The 15,402-nt window shown below is 47.0% G+C and overlaps 1 protein-coding gene across 1 annotated transcript; it reads left to right on the top strand.

Annotated features, from left to right (window-relative positions):
* Positions 1 to 4,923: 4,923 nt before the first annotated feature.
* Positions 4,924 to 6,584, top strand: FAM43B (family with sequence similarity 43 member B). The gene has a single exon (XM_066572616.1). The coding sequence runs from the start codon at positions 4,966 to 4,968 to the stop codon at positions 5,902 to 5,904; it is 939 nt and encodes a 312-aa protein (XP_066428713.1). The 5' UTR covers positions 4,924 to 4,965; the 3' UTR covers positions 5,905 to 6,584.
* The last annotated feature ends 8,818 nt before the right edge of the window (positions 6,585 to 15,402 follow it).

The raw sequence follows: 15,402 nt of genomic DNA, 5'->3' as shown, positions 1-15,402 counted from the left end.
TTTATGATTTCACCCCATTAGTTCGGTGTCACACGCAGCCATTTTTGATGCAGTATTTTGCACCAAAGCCGGAGGTGGATCGAGCAGGAGGATCGGTAGACGGCCTTCCTGTATATTTCCCATTACCTTGGAAGCCATTTTTGACTTTCCCACAAGTTTGTTCTTGATACGTTTTTACATCTCTGGTGAAATACACGGAGGGAGATTTATTGGCGCCAGTCTCACAGCCAACCCTCTATTTCTGATGCCAGTCGGGCGGCTCTTCTTCATGATGATGTCATTTGTCACACAACTCTTCACTTCATAGGGGAACATTGAGGTTGCGGTAATGCTACAGTTGTATACCGCTTCTGGTGCGTATTGACCATTGGTATATACATGGCGCAGTCTGTGTTCACCCATGTCTAGCGGCATATGGAGGGTCCGGCCTCTGCTGATCTGGTGGTATATGTACACTGAAATGCCCATTTACTAGAGACCCCCCATCTAGTAGCACATTGGGATTCCTTCCTTTGGCCATCAGAATTGGAGTAATTAACACAATGTCCACCCGCCATTACCAGAGCACACTGGGGTATGTCTAGAAATCATTCCGCACACCATTACTGCACCAGCCTGACCGGAAGGGGTCATCGATTCATCTTGCCCAAACTCTGCCCTCCCATCAGCACGGGGCAACAGCAGTCTGGACCCATCTGACCAGGAGATGCTTTTCCGCTGCTCAGTGATACAAGTTTTGCGCTCTTTTTGCCCGCTGGTGTCCCGACTTTCTGTTTCTCTTAGACACAACAGTGCTGGAACTGGTCGTCTGCTGTTATAGCCCATCGGTGCTAAGGAACAGCGAGCCATGTGTTTGGACATGTTCGTTGGATCACCAGCGTTGTATTCGGCTGCTCCTGACTGTGCAGCGCCTGTTGGAAGAAAGGAAGGCGGGCAGCACCAGGGAATCAGATGGATGACCAAGCACCGGTCAAGGAAAACTTCATACTTTATTCCAAAAGATCCGACATGTTCACAGACGACGTTTCGACCAACTGACTGTGGCCTTTGTCAAGCTGTTGGTCAGAACGATTCTTGATATCCTCCTCTGACCCCTTTCAGTGACAAGTTTTTACATTCAAAGGATTTCTTTTCACTGGATGTTTTCCTCGATCACGCCATTCTCTATACACTCCCCACACCGTTACATGAGAAAAACCCCCGCGGTCGGCCGTGACGTCCTGACCCCAGCTATTCTAGCACTGATGACCGGCCTCACTGGAAGTCACTGTGATCGCTGGATTTTCCCATCCAATGTGGATTCACACTGAAACTGATCTACAGAAAACTTGTCACTTGATTTTATGCCGCGCTCCGGGGTCACAGGTCTGATCATAGCACAGGGGAACGCTAATCGCGAAAGGGCCGTGGCGCTAATAAATGGACCGTTCATCTACTAGTATACATAATATATACACGGTTATTATAAATGATCTTCCCAATTTGAAACACTCGTGCAATGACATTCAGGGCTCACTCACACTGGCATATTTTTTTATACGCACCAAATACACATGTAATATGCATATTTTCTGTAAATTTTAAACATCCATCGTCTATAATGGGCATATTACGTGCTAAAATAGGACATGCTGCGTTCCGTTTTTAATGTGTGTAATATGCACGTGAGAAAAATGCAGGTCTAAATAGCCCAATGTAAATCAATAGGCTTTTGGCACTGCGTATTACGCACATTAAAAATACACACGTAACACGTAGCAAGCATACGCCCATATGAGTGAGGCCTAAAATGCATACATTTGATATCAATGGAAACAGAAACTCAAAAAGTTTTGTTGTACAACATCAGAAAGGTTTTCCCCATCGGAGGTGATCAGTGTGACCCCCTTTGTCACCAGTCACACATGGAGCCTGTAGACAAGTCCCTGCCATCCACATTGTAGCAGATCCCGACTAACGGATGCAGTGACTTCTGGGATGCCACAGATCATGGTGGGTGGTGAGAGGGGCATGTAGACTCTAACCCTCCTCCAGAGGAAAATCACAAGGAGTAAGGTCCGGGGAACATGGAAACCAAGGAAGAAGGTCACTATCGTCACCACCTGCAGACCAATACATCTGTTTTGTTTTTGATCCGACCCTACTCGCGGCCATGGACATTTTTTTTTACCTGTCTGGATCCTGTGTGGGTCTTCTCCATCCCGGCCGGATCTTCTTTCTTCTGCAATGGGCATGCGCAGTACTTTTTTTTTTTTAATTCCTGCTTTCCCACAGATCCGCGTCACATCCACAGTGTCAGCTGCAGGTGTGCCGCGGATCGGATGGCTTCCATTGACTTCAATGGAAGCCGTCGGTGCGGGATCCGCAGAAAAATGGAGCATGCTGCGATTTGCTTTCCGGACTGGAAGGTCCACAAATCAAATCCACATGCTTTAATGTATTTGTGGACACCTATGTATCTCTGTGGGCGGCCTGACTTGCAGATCCGATCCGCCCGTGGACATTGGGCCATACTCTCGCAGAAAGAATGTGGCCACACTTTGTTGTCCGGTTTCAGGGCAGTGACAATTACAGTTAGTAGGGATGTATGTAGGCACTTCGCTGTTTCCACGCTTATTGGTGGATGGCCGCATGATTTTTACTTACAGATGCAATAGAGATGAGCGAGCGTACTCGGAAAAGCACTACTCGCTCGAGTAATTTGCTTTATCCGAGTATCGCTGTGCTCGGGGCTAAAGATTCGGGTGCCGGCACGGAGCGGGGAGCTGCAGGGGAGAGCGGGGAGGAACGGAGGGGAGATCTTTCTCTCCCTCTCTCCCGCCCGCTCTCCCCTGCGACTCACCTGTCAGCCGCAGCGGCACCCGAATCTTCAGGGACGAGCACAGCGATACTCGGATAAAGCAAATTACTCGAGCGAGTAGTGCTTATCCGAGTACGCTCGCTCATCTCTAAGATGCAACCTTTTTTCTGAGAACCCCAAACATTGGTGGCAGTGGGAGGAAAGAGGATGGAGTAAAATGTAAAACAAAACATACATACCCACCGCTCACTGCGGCGAGCTCAAAACTATATAAAATAAAAATAAATGAATCTTGTTATTTGTATAGCGCCAACTTATTCTGCAGCACTTTCAGGTAATTATTATTTATTACCCCCACCAAGATGGGTTCTTATTTTACTGAGCTTGGAGGGATGGAGGGCTGGGTCAGCCTTGCGCTGGCTACCTGAATCATGCAGGGATTGAACTTACAACCTTCAGGTCATGAGGGGGAGCTTACACTCTGCGCTACACAAGGCTATATATATACATATAGATATACATATATATACATATATATATATATATATACACACACACATCTATATACATATACACACACATATATATATATATACACACACACACATATATATACACATATATATATACACGTGTGTGTGTGTGTGTGTGTATATATGTATGTATAAAGCCTCGTGTAAGCTCTCACTCCAGACCTGAAGGTTGTAAGTTCAATCCCTGCATATATTATATATATGTAATAACTCCAAAAACAGCTTTTAAATTGGAGTACCACTTAGAATAAACATTAACATCAAGGGCACAAAATGCTCTCCTGTCTTTGTTGGCAGCTATTTTGTCTGATATTGCTTTAGTGAGGACTAAATACAACTTTTTGGGTGTCATTCAGCAGAACTGTAAGGGCTCCAGCTAGAGGCGGCACAACAGGGTACTAGAGCCTCCATGCCCACCTGTATCACATCTTGTACCCAAACTAGAAGTGATGCAACAGGGTACTAGAGCCTCCATGCCTGCCTGTATCACATCTTGTATCCAAGCTAGAGGTGGTACAACAGGATACTAGAGCCTCCATGCCCACCCGTATCACATCTTGTATCCAAGCTAGAGGCGGTACAACAGGGTACTAGAGCCTCCATGCCTGCCCGTATCACATCTTGTATCCAAGGTAGAGGCGGTACAACAGGGTACTAGAGTCTTCATGCCCCCCATATCACATCTTGTATCCAAGCTAGAAGTGATGCAACAGGATACTAGAGCCTCCATGCCCACCTGTATCACATCTTGTATCCAAGCTAGAGGTAGTACAACAGGATACTAGAGCCTCCCTACAAGGGTCAGTTCTCCACAATAAGTTCTCCTTTTGCTCTGATATTGTGATAACTTACTTGTATCAACCTTACAATCACACAGAGAAAGTTTAGTTCCATTCCGACAACTCCTCCTATATGTTTGTGTGTGGATATAAGTATATATATATGTGTGTGTGTATAATAAATGTGTGTATATATTATCTGCAAATGTCAGACCCTATATACACATATGCTATAATAGATTTTATACATAGTATGTACATTACAGATTTTATTCCGGTCCGGACTATATTTGTCACTAGGGGTATCTGCACGGTCTGTTCCTGAGGCGGTTATTACGGACGCAGGATCCTGCAGATTTATTGGTTTCCATCAATCAATGTTCCTGCGGTAATCTCTTCCGGCTGTCGGTTGCAGTAAAAGGTTTTCCTGGAAACTTGAGAGCCCTAAATTATCTGATGAACACGTGCCGTAACCAATTGTTTGATGATGTGAGCTGCTCAGATGATGAACCCCTCCTGCTCCCATTAGGGTTGTCACCCAGCTTTCCCAGACTCCTGAATGACCATTTATGATAGTTGGGTATCAGTGTAGGACTCTTTCAGCACCCCTCCCAGCATGCCTTGTGATCCCTCAGCTGAGCCCCAGCATTGCTCTGTATAGGTGGCTTTGTTTTCTGGTGCCCGCTGCTGTGCAAATAACATGTGGCAGTGGTTTTATAGCGCCAGTGATGAAGTTGGAATAGCAGAGGTGTGGCAGAGGGAGAGGGAGGCAGCTCCACGCTTCTCCTCCTCATTCCTCCCAACATCCAGGCTCCAGCACAGAAGCCTGAAGAGCTCCGGGCACTCAGGCACCATGCTGCCCTGGAGGAGAAGCAAGTTTGTCCTGGTCAAGAAGGACAAGAAGAGGAAGGGGGTCAGTTACTCCTCCCTGCTGTCCTCCTTCCTTCACTCCTGCCCTGACCTCCTGCCACCCTTGCCCCTGGAGCGCCTTGGCAATGTCTTCAGCAGCAGGAGGCAAAAGGTAGTGCTGAACCAGGAGGACCCTTCCTATACGGTGTGGTACCTGGGCAATGCAGTTACCCTCCATGCCAAGGGAGAGGGCTGCACGGTAGAAGCTGTCAAGAAGATCTGGCAGAAGAGCCAATCTGGGGGCTTCAGTACTAAAATGAAGCTCTCTTTGGGGTCTTACGGCATCAGGATGACCCCTTCCAAAAGAGGCTCCAGAAAGACTGTCCATGCCTACCTCCTGCACCGAATCACCTACTGTGTGGCAAACACCGGGCACTACAAGGTTTTCTCTTGGGTCTACAGGCACCAGATTAAGAACAAGGCTGTGGTGCTGAGATGCCATGCTGTCTTGGTCTCCAGGGCCGAGAAGGCTAAAGCCATGGAGCTCACCCTGTGTCAGACGTCCATGGCGGCCTTCAATGAGTTCAAGAGGCTAAAGAGACAAAGTGACTTTAGGAGAGAGCAGAAGGAGCTTCTGGGAGAGTCCGTCATCCCCAAGATCCCCCTGAGGAAGATCCTGAATAGGACCTGCTCCTACAACCCACTGGCGGAGAGGAATAAGTCAGTTCCCAGGCTTAGCTCTATCTTGGAGGAGGATGAGGAGGAGGAGGACTGGAAGGACCCCCAGAGGATAATCCTTCATGCCCAGCACAGGGACAACATTCTAGATCTTGCTCAGGACCTCCGGAGACTCAGCATCCAAAGGGCCTTGGCCCAAAAACTCCTTTATACCCCAAACAGCCAGCTGTCAGACTGGAAGCGCCCCTTGAGGACTATGTGCTGAGCCTCTCCCTGCCCCATCCCTGCCTGGACCACCTTCAGGTCCCACAGGCTCATCCAGACCCCGCGGTGGTGGCACAGACTGGGCGTGATTGCCTTTAGATGACCGGTACCTTTTGCTGTGTTTCAATACTTTTTTGGCTGATGACTACAAGTTACTTGTATCACTTAATGCGGCCAATTGGGGCAGATTTACTAATTTTTTCTTTTGTGGTTCCTGCTTAATCTGTGGCAAATTGGTTAAAAATCAGCGCAATTTATTTATCTGGTTTACATCATTATATATATTTGGCTTATTGACAGTTGCGTCAGAATGCGCCAAAAATGTGTCCCGGAAACTGACTGAACGTTAATAAAGTCAGACTCCATTTAACCAGCCGATCTATAAGTATAGAAACCAAAGTTTCCAGTCGGCGCAAAAATCTGTGCTTTTCGGCGCAAACAATTAAAAAAAGGCGAAAAATTAAGCAGAGACAGATTAATAAATCTGCCCCATTGTTGGATCGACCGCTGACTTCGCTGTCCCATCTTCAGGTTGTCCCCATTGACATCGAAATGTATATGAGCAATGTCTTGCAATCTTAAGAGGTTCAGCAGCAGCTGAGGCTCTCCATATTGCCTTGGTTATATGGACTGTACGGTGCAGTCAGTGACTTCCTGTGGAAAATCTCCAATGATTAAAATACCTGCCATTAAACTGTCCCAGCTGTCTCTTACGTAAATCCGAGATTCGCAGGCTCGTCATGCGTCATGTACATAGCAGCTCATCATCCCTCCGTTTGCTAGATTTGGGAATTAGTTTTAATTTACTGTTCTCAGTTATCAGCCATTTCATGTTGGAGGGGGATTATGCTGTGCTTTGGTTTTCATCCCTGTTCCTGATATCAGCTGGTGCTTTTATTACACTCCAGCACTGCTATAAGCTGCCAGGGTTACCGGCCCTTTAAATTATTGTTCCACCTGTGAGCACTCTTGGGTTAATGCTATGAGACGCACGGATGTAAGCGTCTTGTCGGCTCCATGTTTTATTATAAGGCACATGTTGGAAATGCTAATGATGAACTACTTTGTATTATCTGCATCTGGGAAAGCTGGGTGACATCTAATGTAGCCGCCACTACTGCGCAAATTCTGCACTAACCTCACTTTCCATAACATCCGCACATAGTCGGTATTAAAGCTCCCACAGGGGTTTTTACCCAGCTTTTCCAGGCTCCAGAGTCCGCCTCGTAGTCTCCTGTTTTACTATGTAACTAGGCAGATTTGCCGTTCAGACGATTCGGAAAGCTGAGTGATTTTCCGTATTCGCAGCTTCGTTATCATCATAATTTCTACCCAATCACTTAGGATTAAACCTCCCTTCGTACACAGTTCCATTACTAGACAGACACTGGGAAAGCTGGGTGACAACCACAGGGAGAGCTATAAAGGCGGCCATATTGGTTGTCACCCGACAAAGGCTGGATACGATTTTTAGCATGTTTCCAGAAGGAGGCGACTCCGGGATTTATCTTATCTGGAGATTTTTCCTTGAAAGATGCAAAAGGCATGAAAAATGGACCAATCATAATGCATTTGTCCGTTTTGTATCCATATGGCCGTTTTTTACTTTCGCTTTTATTTCTCATATGCAAAAAAAACCAATTTTTTTCTAACATTTTTTCTAAAAATGTGATTTTTTTTTGTTGTTTTGCACTGACCGCTGGTCCATGTAAAAAAATCCATGCCTGTGTAGCCCTGTGGACTATAATGGGTCCGTGTGCCGCCAATGCCCGTCAGTTGCAAACACGCATAGCGCACGGACATGAAAATCGCCCCATGTGAATGAGCCCTGCCGTATATCGCTGGCATTGATTTTGTGGAAACTTTCCATCGCGTGACTGTAAGCGATCATCAGACGAGATCTTGTTAGTAAATCAAACACGGTCTGACGGGATCAGCTATACACAGTGCGGCCATTATTAACCCTGCGCTGCGTGTGTTGTGTAAACAGCGCACCGTGCGTCAGAAGGAGGGCAAATACATTGTATACAAAAGGAGGATTCTGCATGTGACACGCGGCTCAAGTACAACACGAGGCCTCTGATTCCCACGATATGGAAATGTATGATGTTCCTCTACGTTTTCATGATCCCTGCTTGCTGTCAGTGAATGTAACAATCTTCTATCCAGAGAAATGACCCCCCACGTACAGCTGCATATTCTCTAGTCTGGCTTATAAACCCAGTTGGGTTGTTAATACCGTAACACAGAGGTGGTTCATTCACTAACAGCAATCAGAGGTCTTGAAAATGGTGAGACAATAGTTAAAATGAACAACGCCATGTTTACACAGGATTGTCCCTTGTGATACATTGTAACCAATGCTCTACTGCAGAGAATTACTAGAGCAGGACCAGTTTTTAGCCTTCAGATGGGAGTAAGCAGGCTTCTAATCATCCGCAGCAAGCAGAGATGTGGAATACGAGAGGAGCGGTGGCCTGCAATTAAGCCAATTGAAGAAGCAGTGTCCTGCATGGTGCTTTTCGATGTCCAGTTTCAGGTAAATAAAGCTAAACAAGTATACCTGCTTGCTGGATGCATTCTTCATTGCATCCAGAGGCTGATCTAGACCTGCTGAGGGTTTGTTACACTGTATCAGTAAAAGTCATCAGCCTGGAATGCAGAAGAGGAGAGAATTCTGCTGCTGTATTTAACTCATAGAGGATTGGCTACACTGATACATTGTAACAAACCGATCAAGACTACCGTAGTACAGGACAGATACAGTAGCTCTTTACTACACTGATACATTGTAACAAGCCATCCGCTGTGTTAGAAGAACTAGAGATAACTCTGGCACAAGGGCAGGTAGGATGTGACGTTCTGTAGCCACAAACCCCAATAAGGTAACTGTATCTTACAATAGGCATGTCTGTCATGGCGGCCGCATAATCGGCCAGGTAGTGGCTCATATACATTTCGATGTCTATGGGGACAACCTGAAAATGGGACCGCGAAGTCAGCGGTCGATCCAACAATGGGGCAGATTTATTAATCTGTCTCTGCTTGATTTTTTGGCTTTTTTTAAAATTGTTTGCGCCAAAAAGCACAGATGTTTGCGCCGACTCGAAACTTTGGTTTTTATACTGGACCACCATAGCACTAGCAGAGGTTAGAATGGAGCTTGGGGTTAAAGGGGCTGCACCACAATCAAGTTTTATCACCTATCCAAGAACGGGGGTCCCATGTCCCCCTCTTCTCAGCGCTGCTCCCACCTCAGTGATGTCAGGTGAGACTCCCGCCAATCAGATTTTTGTCATCTGTCCTATGGATACAAGATGTGATACAACCCTTTAAGACTGCCTGCAGACGGGCGGGTCGGATACGGCGGCGAGGATTCTCGCCACGGGACCTGACCTGAGCGCCTGCAGGGACCAGCGCGTACTCACCCGCGCCCGCCGGCTCCGGCTGTTTGATGTGCTGGCTTGCCGCGCAGCCGGAGCCGGCGGCGGGTGAGTGACATTTCTGTTAACGCAATCCTATGCAGGCTTACAGCGGCGGAAATTCCGCAGGAAATCCCACCGTGGAATTTCCATTCGTGTGCAGGCGGCCTAAGGGAGAGTCCTTAATTTTTACCCTGAAAGGTGGTTTTCTCAATAAAGACATTTATCCCTTATCCAAATGTAACCCTAACCCCAGTGGTAAGAGCCCCAGCGATACCGAAAATGGCTCACCCTAAAGCCCCTTATGAATGCAATGGTGGTATACATGCTCAACTGCCCCTCCATTCACTTCTATAGGAACGACAGAGATCAGTGCGCTCAACAACCTCCCTCCATCCCATAGAAGTGAATGGAGCCATGATCACAGTTGGACCTCCAGCAATCAGACATTTATTTCTTATCCTGTGGAGAAGGGCATCTTGAGTGTCTTCTTCAGGGTTCGCTGAGGTGATTCGACCCGTGGTCTGCTCAGGACTTGCTCCCGTAATACATGCTGCCTTATACATGTTGTATCCCGGTGTCGTTGGTGACGTAACACTGAGGGACAGTAGAATGAGAGACCCAAAATACAACACAGGAGCGAATCCCACCCCAGCGAGGTGCCGACCCTCTATACACCCCAGGGCGGCCATGCTGGCTGGTCAGTAAGATATCTGACTTCTATTGTGGGTAAGATGTTTGGAGGGTTTCTAAGAGATGCTATCCTGGAGGAGCTCAAGAAAGTTAGCTGTATAACTCCATATCAGCACGGGATTATGAGAGATCGCTCCTGTCACACCAACCTGATCAGCTTCTATGAGGAGGTAAGTTCTAGAGTGGATGGGGGAGTCACTGGATCTTGTGGATCTGAGCTTTTCTAAAGCGTTTGGTACTGTGCTGCATAACAGGTTGGTATATACGAAGAGAATGCTTGGTCTGGGCGAGAATGTGTGTAAGCGGGTAAGTAACTGGTCAGTGATAGAAAGCAGAAGGGGGTTAGAAATGGTACATACTCTGATTGGGTCATCGTTGCTAGTGGGGGACCACAGGGGGCAGTACTGGAGGGGGTCACCATTACTATTGGGGTACCACAGGGGGCAGTACTGGAGGGGGTCACCATTACTATTGGGGTACCACAGGGGGCAGTACTGGAGGGGGTCACCATTACTATTGGGGCACCACAGGGGGCAGTACTGGAGGGGGTCACCATTACTATTGGGGCACCACAGGGGGCAGTACTGGAGGAGGTCACCATTACTATTGGGGTACCACAGGGGGCAGTACTGGAGTGGTCACCATTACTATTGGAGTACCACAGAGGGGCGGTTTGGGGCCCTTTTTAATATATTTATTAATGACCCGGTAGATGGATTGTGCAGTAACATCAATATTTGTAGATGGCACAAAACTTTGTAAAGTAATTAACACAAAAGTGGACACAAAGCGGTGCAAGAGGATCTGGATACGTTGGGGGCAGAAAAGTGGCAAATGGTTTAACACTGATAAATGTAGGTTCTGCACATGGGCAGGAAATACATGTCACCATTACACACTAAATGGGAAACTAGTGGGGACACGGACCTAGGGAAGGACTTGGGGGTTTTAGTTAACTGTAAGCTTAACTGGAGCAACCAGTGTCAGGCAGCTGCTGCCAAGGCAAGTAGGATCATGGGGCACATCAGTAGAGGTCATGGGGCACATGATGAGAACATTGTTTTTCCTCTTTACAAGTCATTGGTCAGACCACACTTGGAATATCGTGGACAGTTTTGGGCACCAGTACTCAAGAAGGACATATCAGAGCTTGAGCAGGTACAAAGGCGGGCAACTAAAGTAATAAATGCAATGGGTGGACTACAATACCCAGAGAGGTTATCACAATTGGGGTTATTTAGTTTAGAAAAAAGACGTCTGAGGGGCGACCTAGTAACTATGTATGGATATATCAGGGGTCAGTACAGAGATCTCTTCCATCATCTATTTATACCCAGGACTGTAACAAGGGGGCGCTCTAATAACTATGAATAATATATCAGGGGTCAGTACAGAGATCGCTCCCATCATCTATTTATACCCAGGATTGTAACAAGGGGGCGCTCTAATAACTATGTATAGATATATCAGGGGTCAGTACAGAGATCGCTCCCATCATCTATTTATACCCAGGATTGTAACAAGGGGGCGCTCTAATAACTATGTATAGATATATCAGGGGTCAGTACAGAGATCCCTCCCATCATCTATTTATACCCAGGACTGTAACGAGGGGGCGCTCTAATAACTATGTATAGATATATCAGGGGTCAATACAGAGATCCCTCCCATCATCTATTATACCCAGGACTGTAACAAGGGGGCGCTCTTATAACTATGTATAGATATATCAGGGGTCAGTACAGAGATCTCTCCCATCATCTATTTATACCCATTACTGTAACAAGGGGGCACCCCCTACGTCTAGAGGGAAGAAGGTTTCTACACCGACATAGAAGGGGGTTCTTTACTGTAAGAGCAGTGAGACTGTGGAACTCTCTGCCTGAGGAGGTGATGATGGCGAACTCGATAAAACAATATAAGAGGACCGGGAGTGTAATAATATTACATGTTATAGCACTGATTACTCAGAAGGGTCAGTGATTCGGGGATTATTCTGATTGCCAGATTGCAGCTGGGAAGGGTTTTTTTTTACTAAAATAAGGAAAATTGTCTTCTACCTCATTGGTGTTTTTTGCCTTCCTCTGGATCAACATTGGTGGGGTTAATAGGCTGAGCTGGATGAACATGGGACTTTTTCCCCAAACACTATGTTACTATTGAGCTGCCATGTGCTGTCCACCCGCTGCCCACCACTGATGAACAACCTCCGCTTATATGGCGGCCCCACAGGGTCATATGGGATGAATCCCGATCCTTACAGATTTATCACACGACGTGTTTCTAACATGAACCCAGAATGTGGCGCTATATGCTGATTCCACAGTAGGGAACGGGTTAATGGACACTTTTTGCTCTTTGGACCCGTCTAGGAAGCCATGACCATTTTAGAATACACGTTGCTCCAGAAACGCATCCTTCCCGATGATGTCGCCAATGTTGCCATGACGACAACTTGAAATTTCCACCTTCTCCGTAGAAAAGGAAAACGCAGGAGGCGCTGATCAATGGAGGGGGGTGGGGTGGGCATAAACCTTTCCCGTACTTCAGATGAGCTATATAATGACCTGGATGATGTAATAATCCCCTCCCCCATCTGCCACGGAGGAAAATCAATAGATCTGATAAGAGCCCCACCGTCCTGGCATCTTACTGCGCTTCTCCGCCTTCTTCCATCCCCTCTTACTTGCCATGAGCAGTCCGGGAAAGCTGGGTGTGGATCCTGGTGGTGGCTGTAATATTGACCCTGCCTTCTGTATGATTTCACAGAGTTTGGAGAGTCAATATAATAAACTCTGCATCAATAGGCAGATGCAGCATTCGGGATCCTGGGAAAGCTGGGTGACGGACATCTCGGCATTATCAGTTACAGCAAAGAGAAATACAGAATACATGTTTTTGCCGCGCCACAAAATGACCCTTTTAGAGCGCGTTCCACCCGAGATCCTCGCATCGCACGGCACACGGACACCTCACATGACCAGTCTTACTCTAGTGTGAGTCGCATGGAAATAGAACATGCAAACGGAAAATCACTCACATAAATTAACCCATTGAATGATGAGGCGATAGTTCAGCGCGCAGGTTCCATGCGTCTCGCAATCACGCAGAACCGTTATCGCCCGTGGAGGATGCATTCACGTCGCATAAATTTCACGTAGATTCCGCTCTGAATTCCGCGTGGAATCTGTATGTTTTCTGCATTCTGCTGATTTCTGCTGTAGTTCGTACGGCGCAAATTTTTCCGAGTGCAGATTTGAAAGTGGCGCGTCTCCTATGGACATGGATTCTGCACCAGCTGGCCGCACGCGGATTGGGAGCAGCGCAAAATGCAAATCTGTGCCGCCATGCTTTGGAATTGGCATAAGAGATCGGTCATGGATTTCTTCTGGGGCCACATTCACACGAGCGATCTCCTTGCGCGATTGTGATATGGATGGAACTCACACGAGAAAATGCCCTAGTATTTGTTTATACACACGGGCGACTTTTGTCTCGGACTGAAAGATCGCAGCAAATCCTATTTTTGGGCCGATATCACCCATGCATTCATATGGCTGCTTAAAATAAACCGCACTCACGTGTAAATGCAATGAGCGTGCGATGCGTTTTTTTTAAATTTTTACTATTGAAACGTGATTTTACAGGTGCGGCGATGGAATGAGTTTTGCTCACACAATGCAATCGCGGGTAAAATTGCATGTTTACAAGCACAATATTGGCCCAATGTTCTTGGCCTGATGTCGCGCTCGCCCGTGTAAATCCAGCCTGGCAGGTCTTTTCCTGTGCAGAGCAACAAGCGAGCACAAAGGCTGACGGTCGGGCACATGGGTCCGCTCAGTGCCCAGTCTGAGTACAAAGAAATGAGCAGCACTCGTCCGCTGGCTGATTAGAGCTTTCAGGTGGGCTCCTCATCAGCAGCACATCTCCCCCTATATACAGGGGGTGTCCTGCCATTGAATGTTATCTATATGCTGACAAGTGGCACGTCCATCGCGATTTCTAGACTTTCCACTATAATGTGATGGGTGTGTAGATATTTGTATCAGGGTGGAATAAAGGCTAAGAGGGAGCCAAGAGATGGGGCACCGCTTATCACAGGCAGGAGAGTCCCTACCACAAGGCAACCCGAGGCTGCAGGATCTCAGAGGGGCAGTGCTATGTGGCCCACTGGGGGTTACTATTACTATTGGAGCCACTATGGGAGTCGCTATTAATACTTGGGCCACTATGAGGGTCACTATTACTACTGGGTCCACAAACAAAGTCACTATTGTTACTGGAGCCACTAATGGGGCACTATTACTACTGGGACCACTAACGGGGTCACTATTGTTACTGGGACCACTAAGAATCACTATTACTATGGGGGTCTCTATTACTACTGGGAACACTATTAATACTTGGCCAATTTCAGGGTCGCTATTGCTATTGGGACCACTAATAGGATCACTATTACTACTGGGACCACTAATGGGGACATTATTGGGGCCACTACTATGGATTACTATTACTACTATAGCCACTATAGGGGTTGCTATTAATACTGGGGCTACTAAGGGTGAAAATATTACTACTTGGGCCACTATAAGGGTCACTGTTACTACTTGGGCCACTAACAGGGTCACTATTGTTACTGGGGCCACTAATGGGGTCACTATTACTTCTAGGGCCACTACTGGTGGTCTCTATTACTACTGGGGCCACTATGGGGGCCTATATTACTACTGGGAACACTTAACACTTGGGCCACTATGAGGACCACTATTACTACTAGGGCCATACTGGAGTAATTATGGGGGTCGCTATTAATACTGGGGAGACTATTAATACTGGGGCTACTATGGGTGACACTATTAGTATGTAGGCCACTATGAGGGCCACTGTTACTACTGAAGCTACTAACAGGCTCACTATTGTTACTGGGGCCACTAATGGGGTCTCTATTTCCACTGGGGACACTTTTGGGCCATACTTGGGCCAATATGATGGTCACTGTTACTACTGAGGCCACTAACAGATTCGCTGATGCTATTGGGGCCACTAACGGGGTCACTATTACTACCAGGGCCACTAAGGGTGGCACTTCCTATTGGGCCCCCTGCTGGTACTATTACTTAGACAAGTCTCATTAGTCCAAATATGTGTTGGGCATCAGGTGTATTGGTGCCTTCAATGCCTGTAAATTAGTTTTTGTTTGTTTTGTGGGCGGGGCCATTTCACACTTCACCTCAAGCAGCATAAAGGCTTGGAGCGCCGCTGATCACAGGGCTGTCTGTTACAACACCAGGGACGCACAGAGTTTATCAAGTTTATTCATTGGTACAATCTGCTCAGATTTGGGGTATAGATGCCCCCCTGAACTCCAGAATTCTTCTATACAT

Source organism: Eleutherodactylus coqui, chromosome 6, assembly GCF_035609145.1.
Source record: "Eleutherodactylus coqui strain aEleCoq1 chromosome 6, aEleCoq1.hap1, whole genome shotgun sequence".
NCBI classification, from domain to species: domain Eukaryota; kingdom Metazoa; phylum Chordata; class Amphibia; order Anura; family Eleutherodactylidae; genus Eleutherodactylus; species Eleutherodactylus coqui.
Note: the sequence above shows the minus strand (reverse complement) of the source record. Positions and strands in the feature narration are given on the sequence as shown.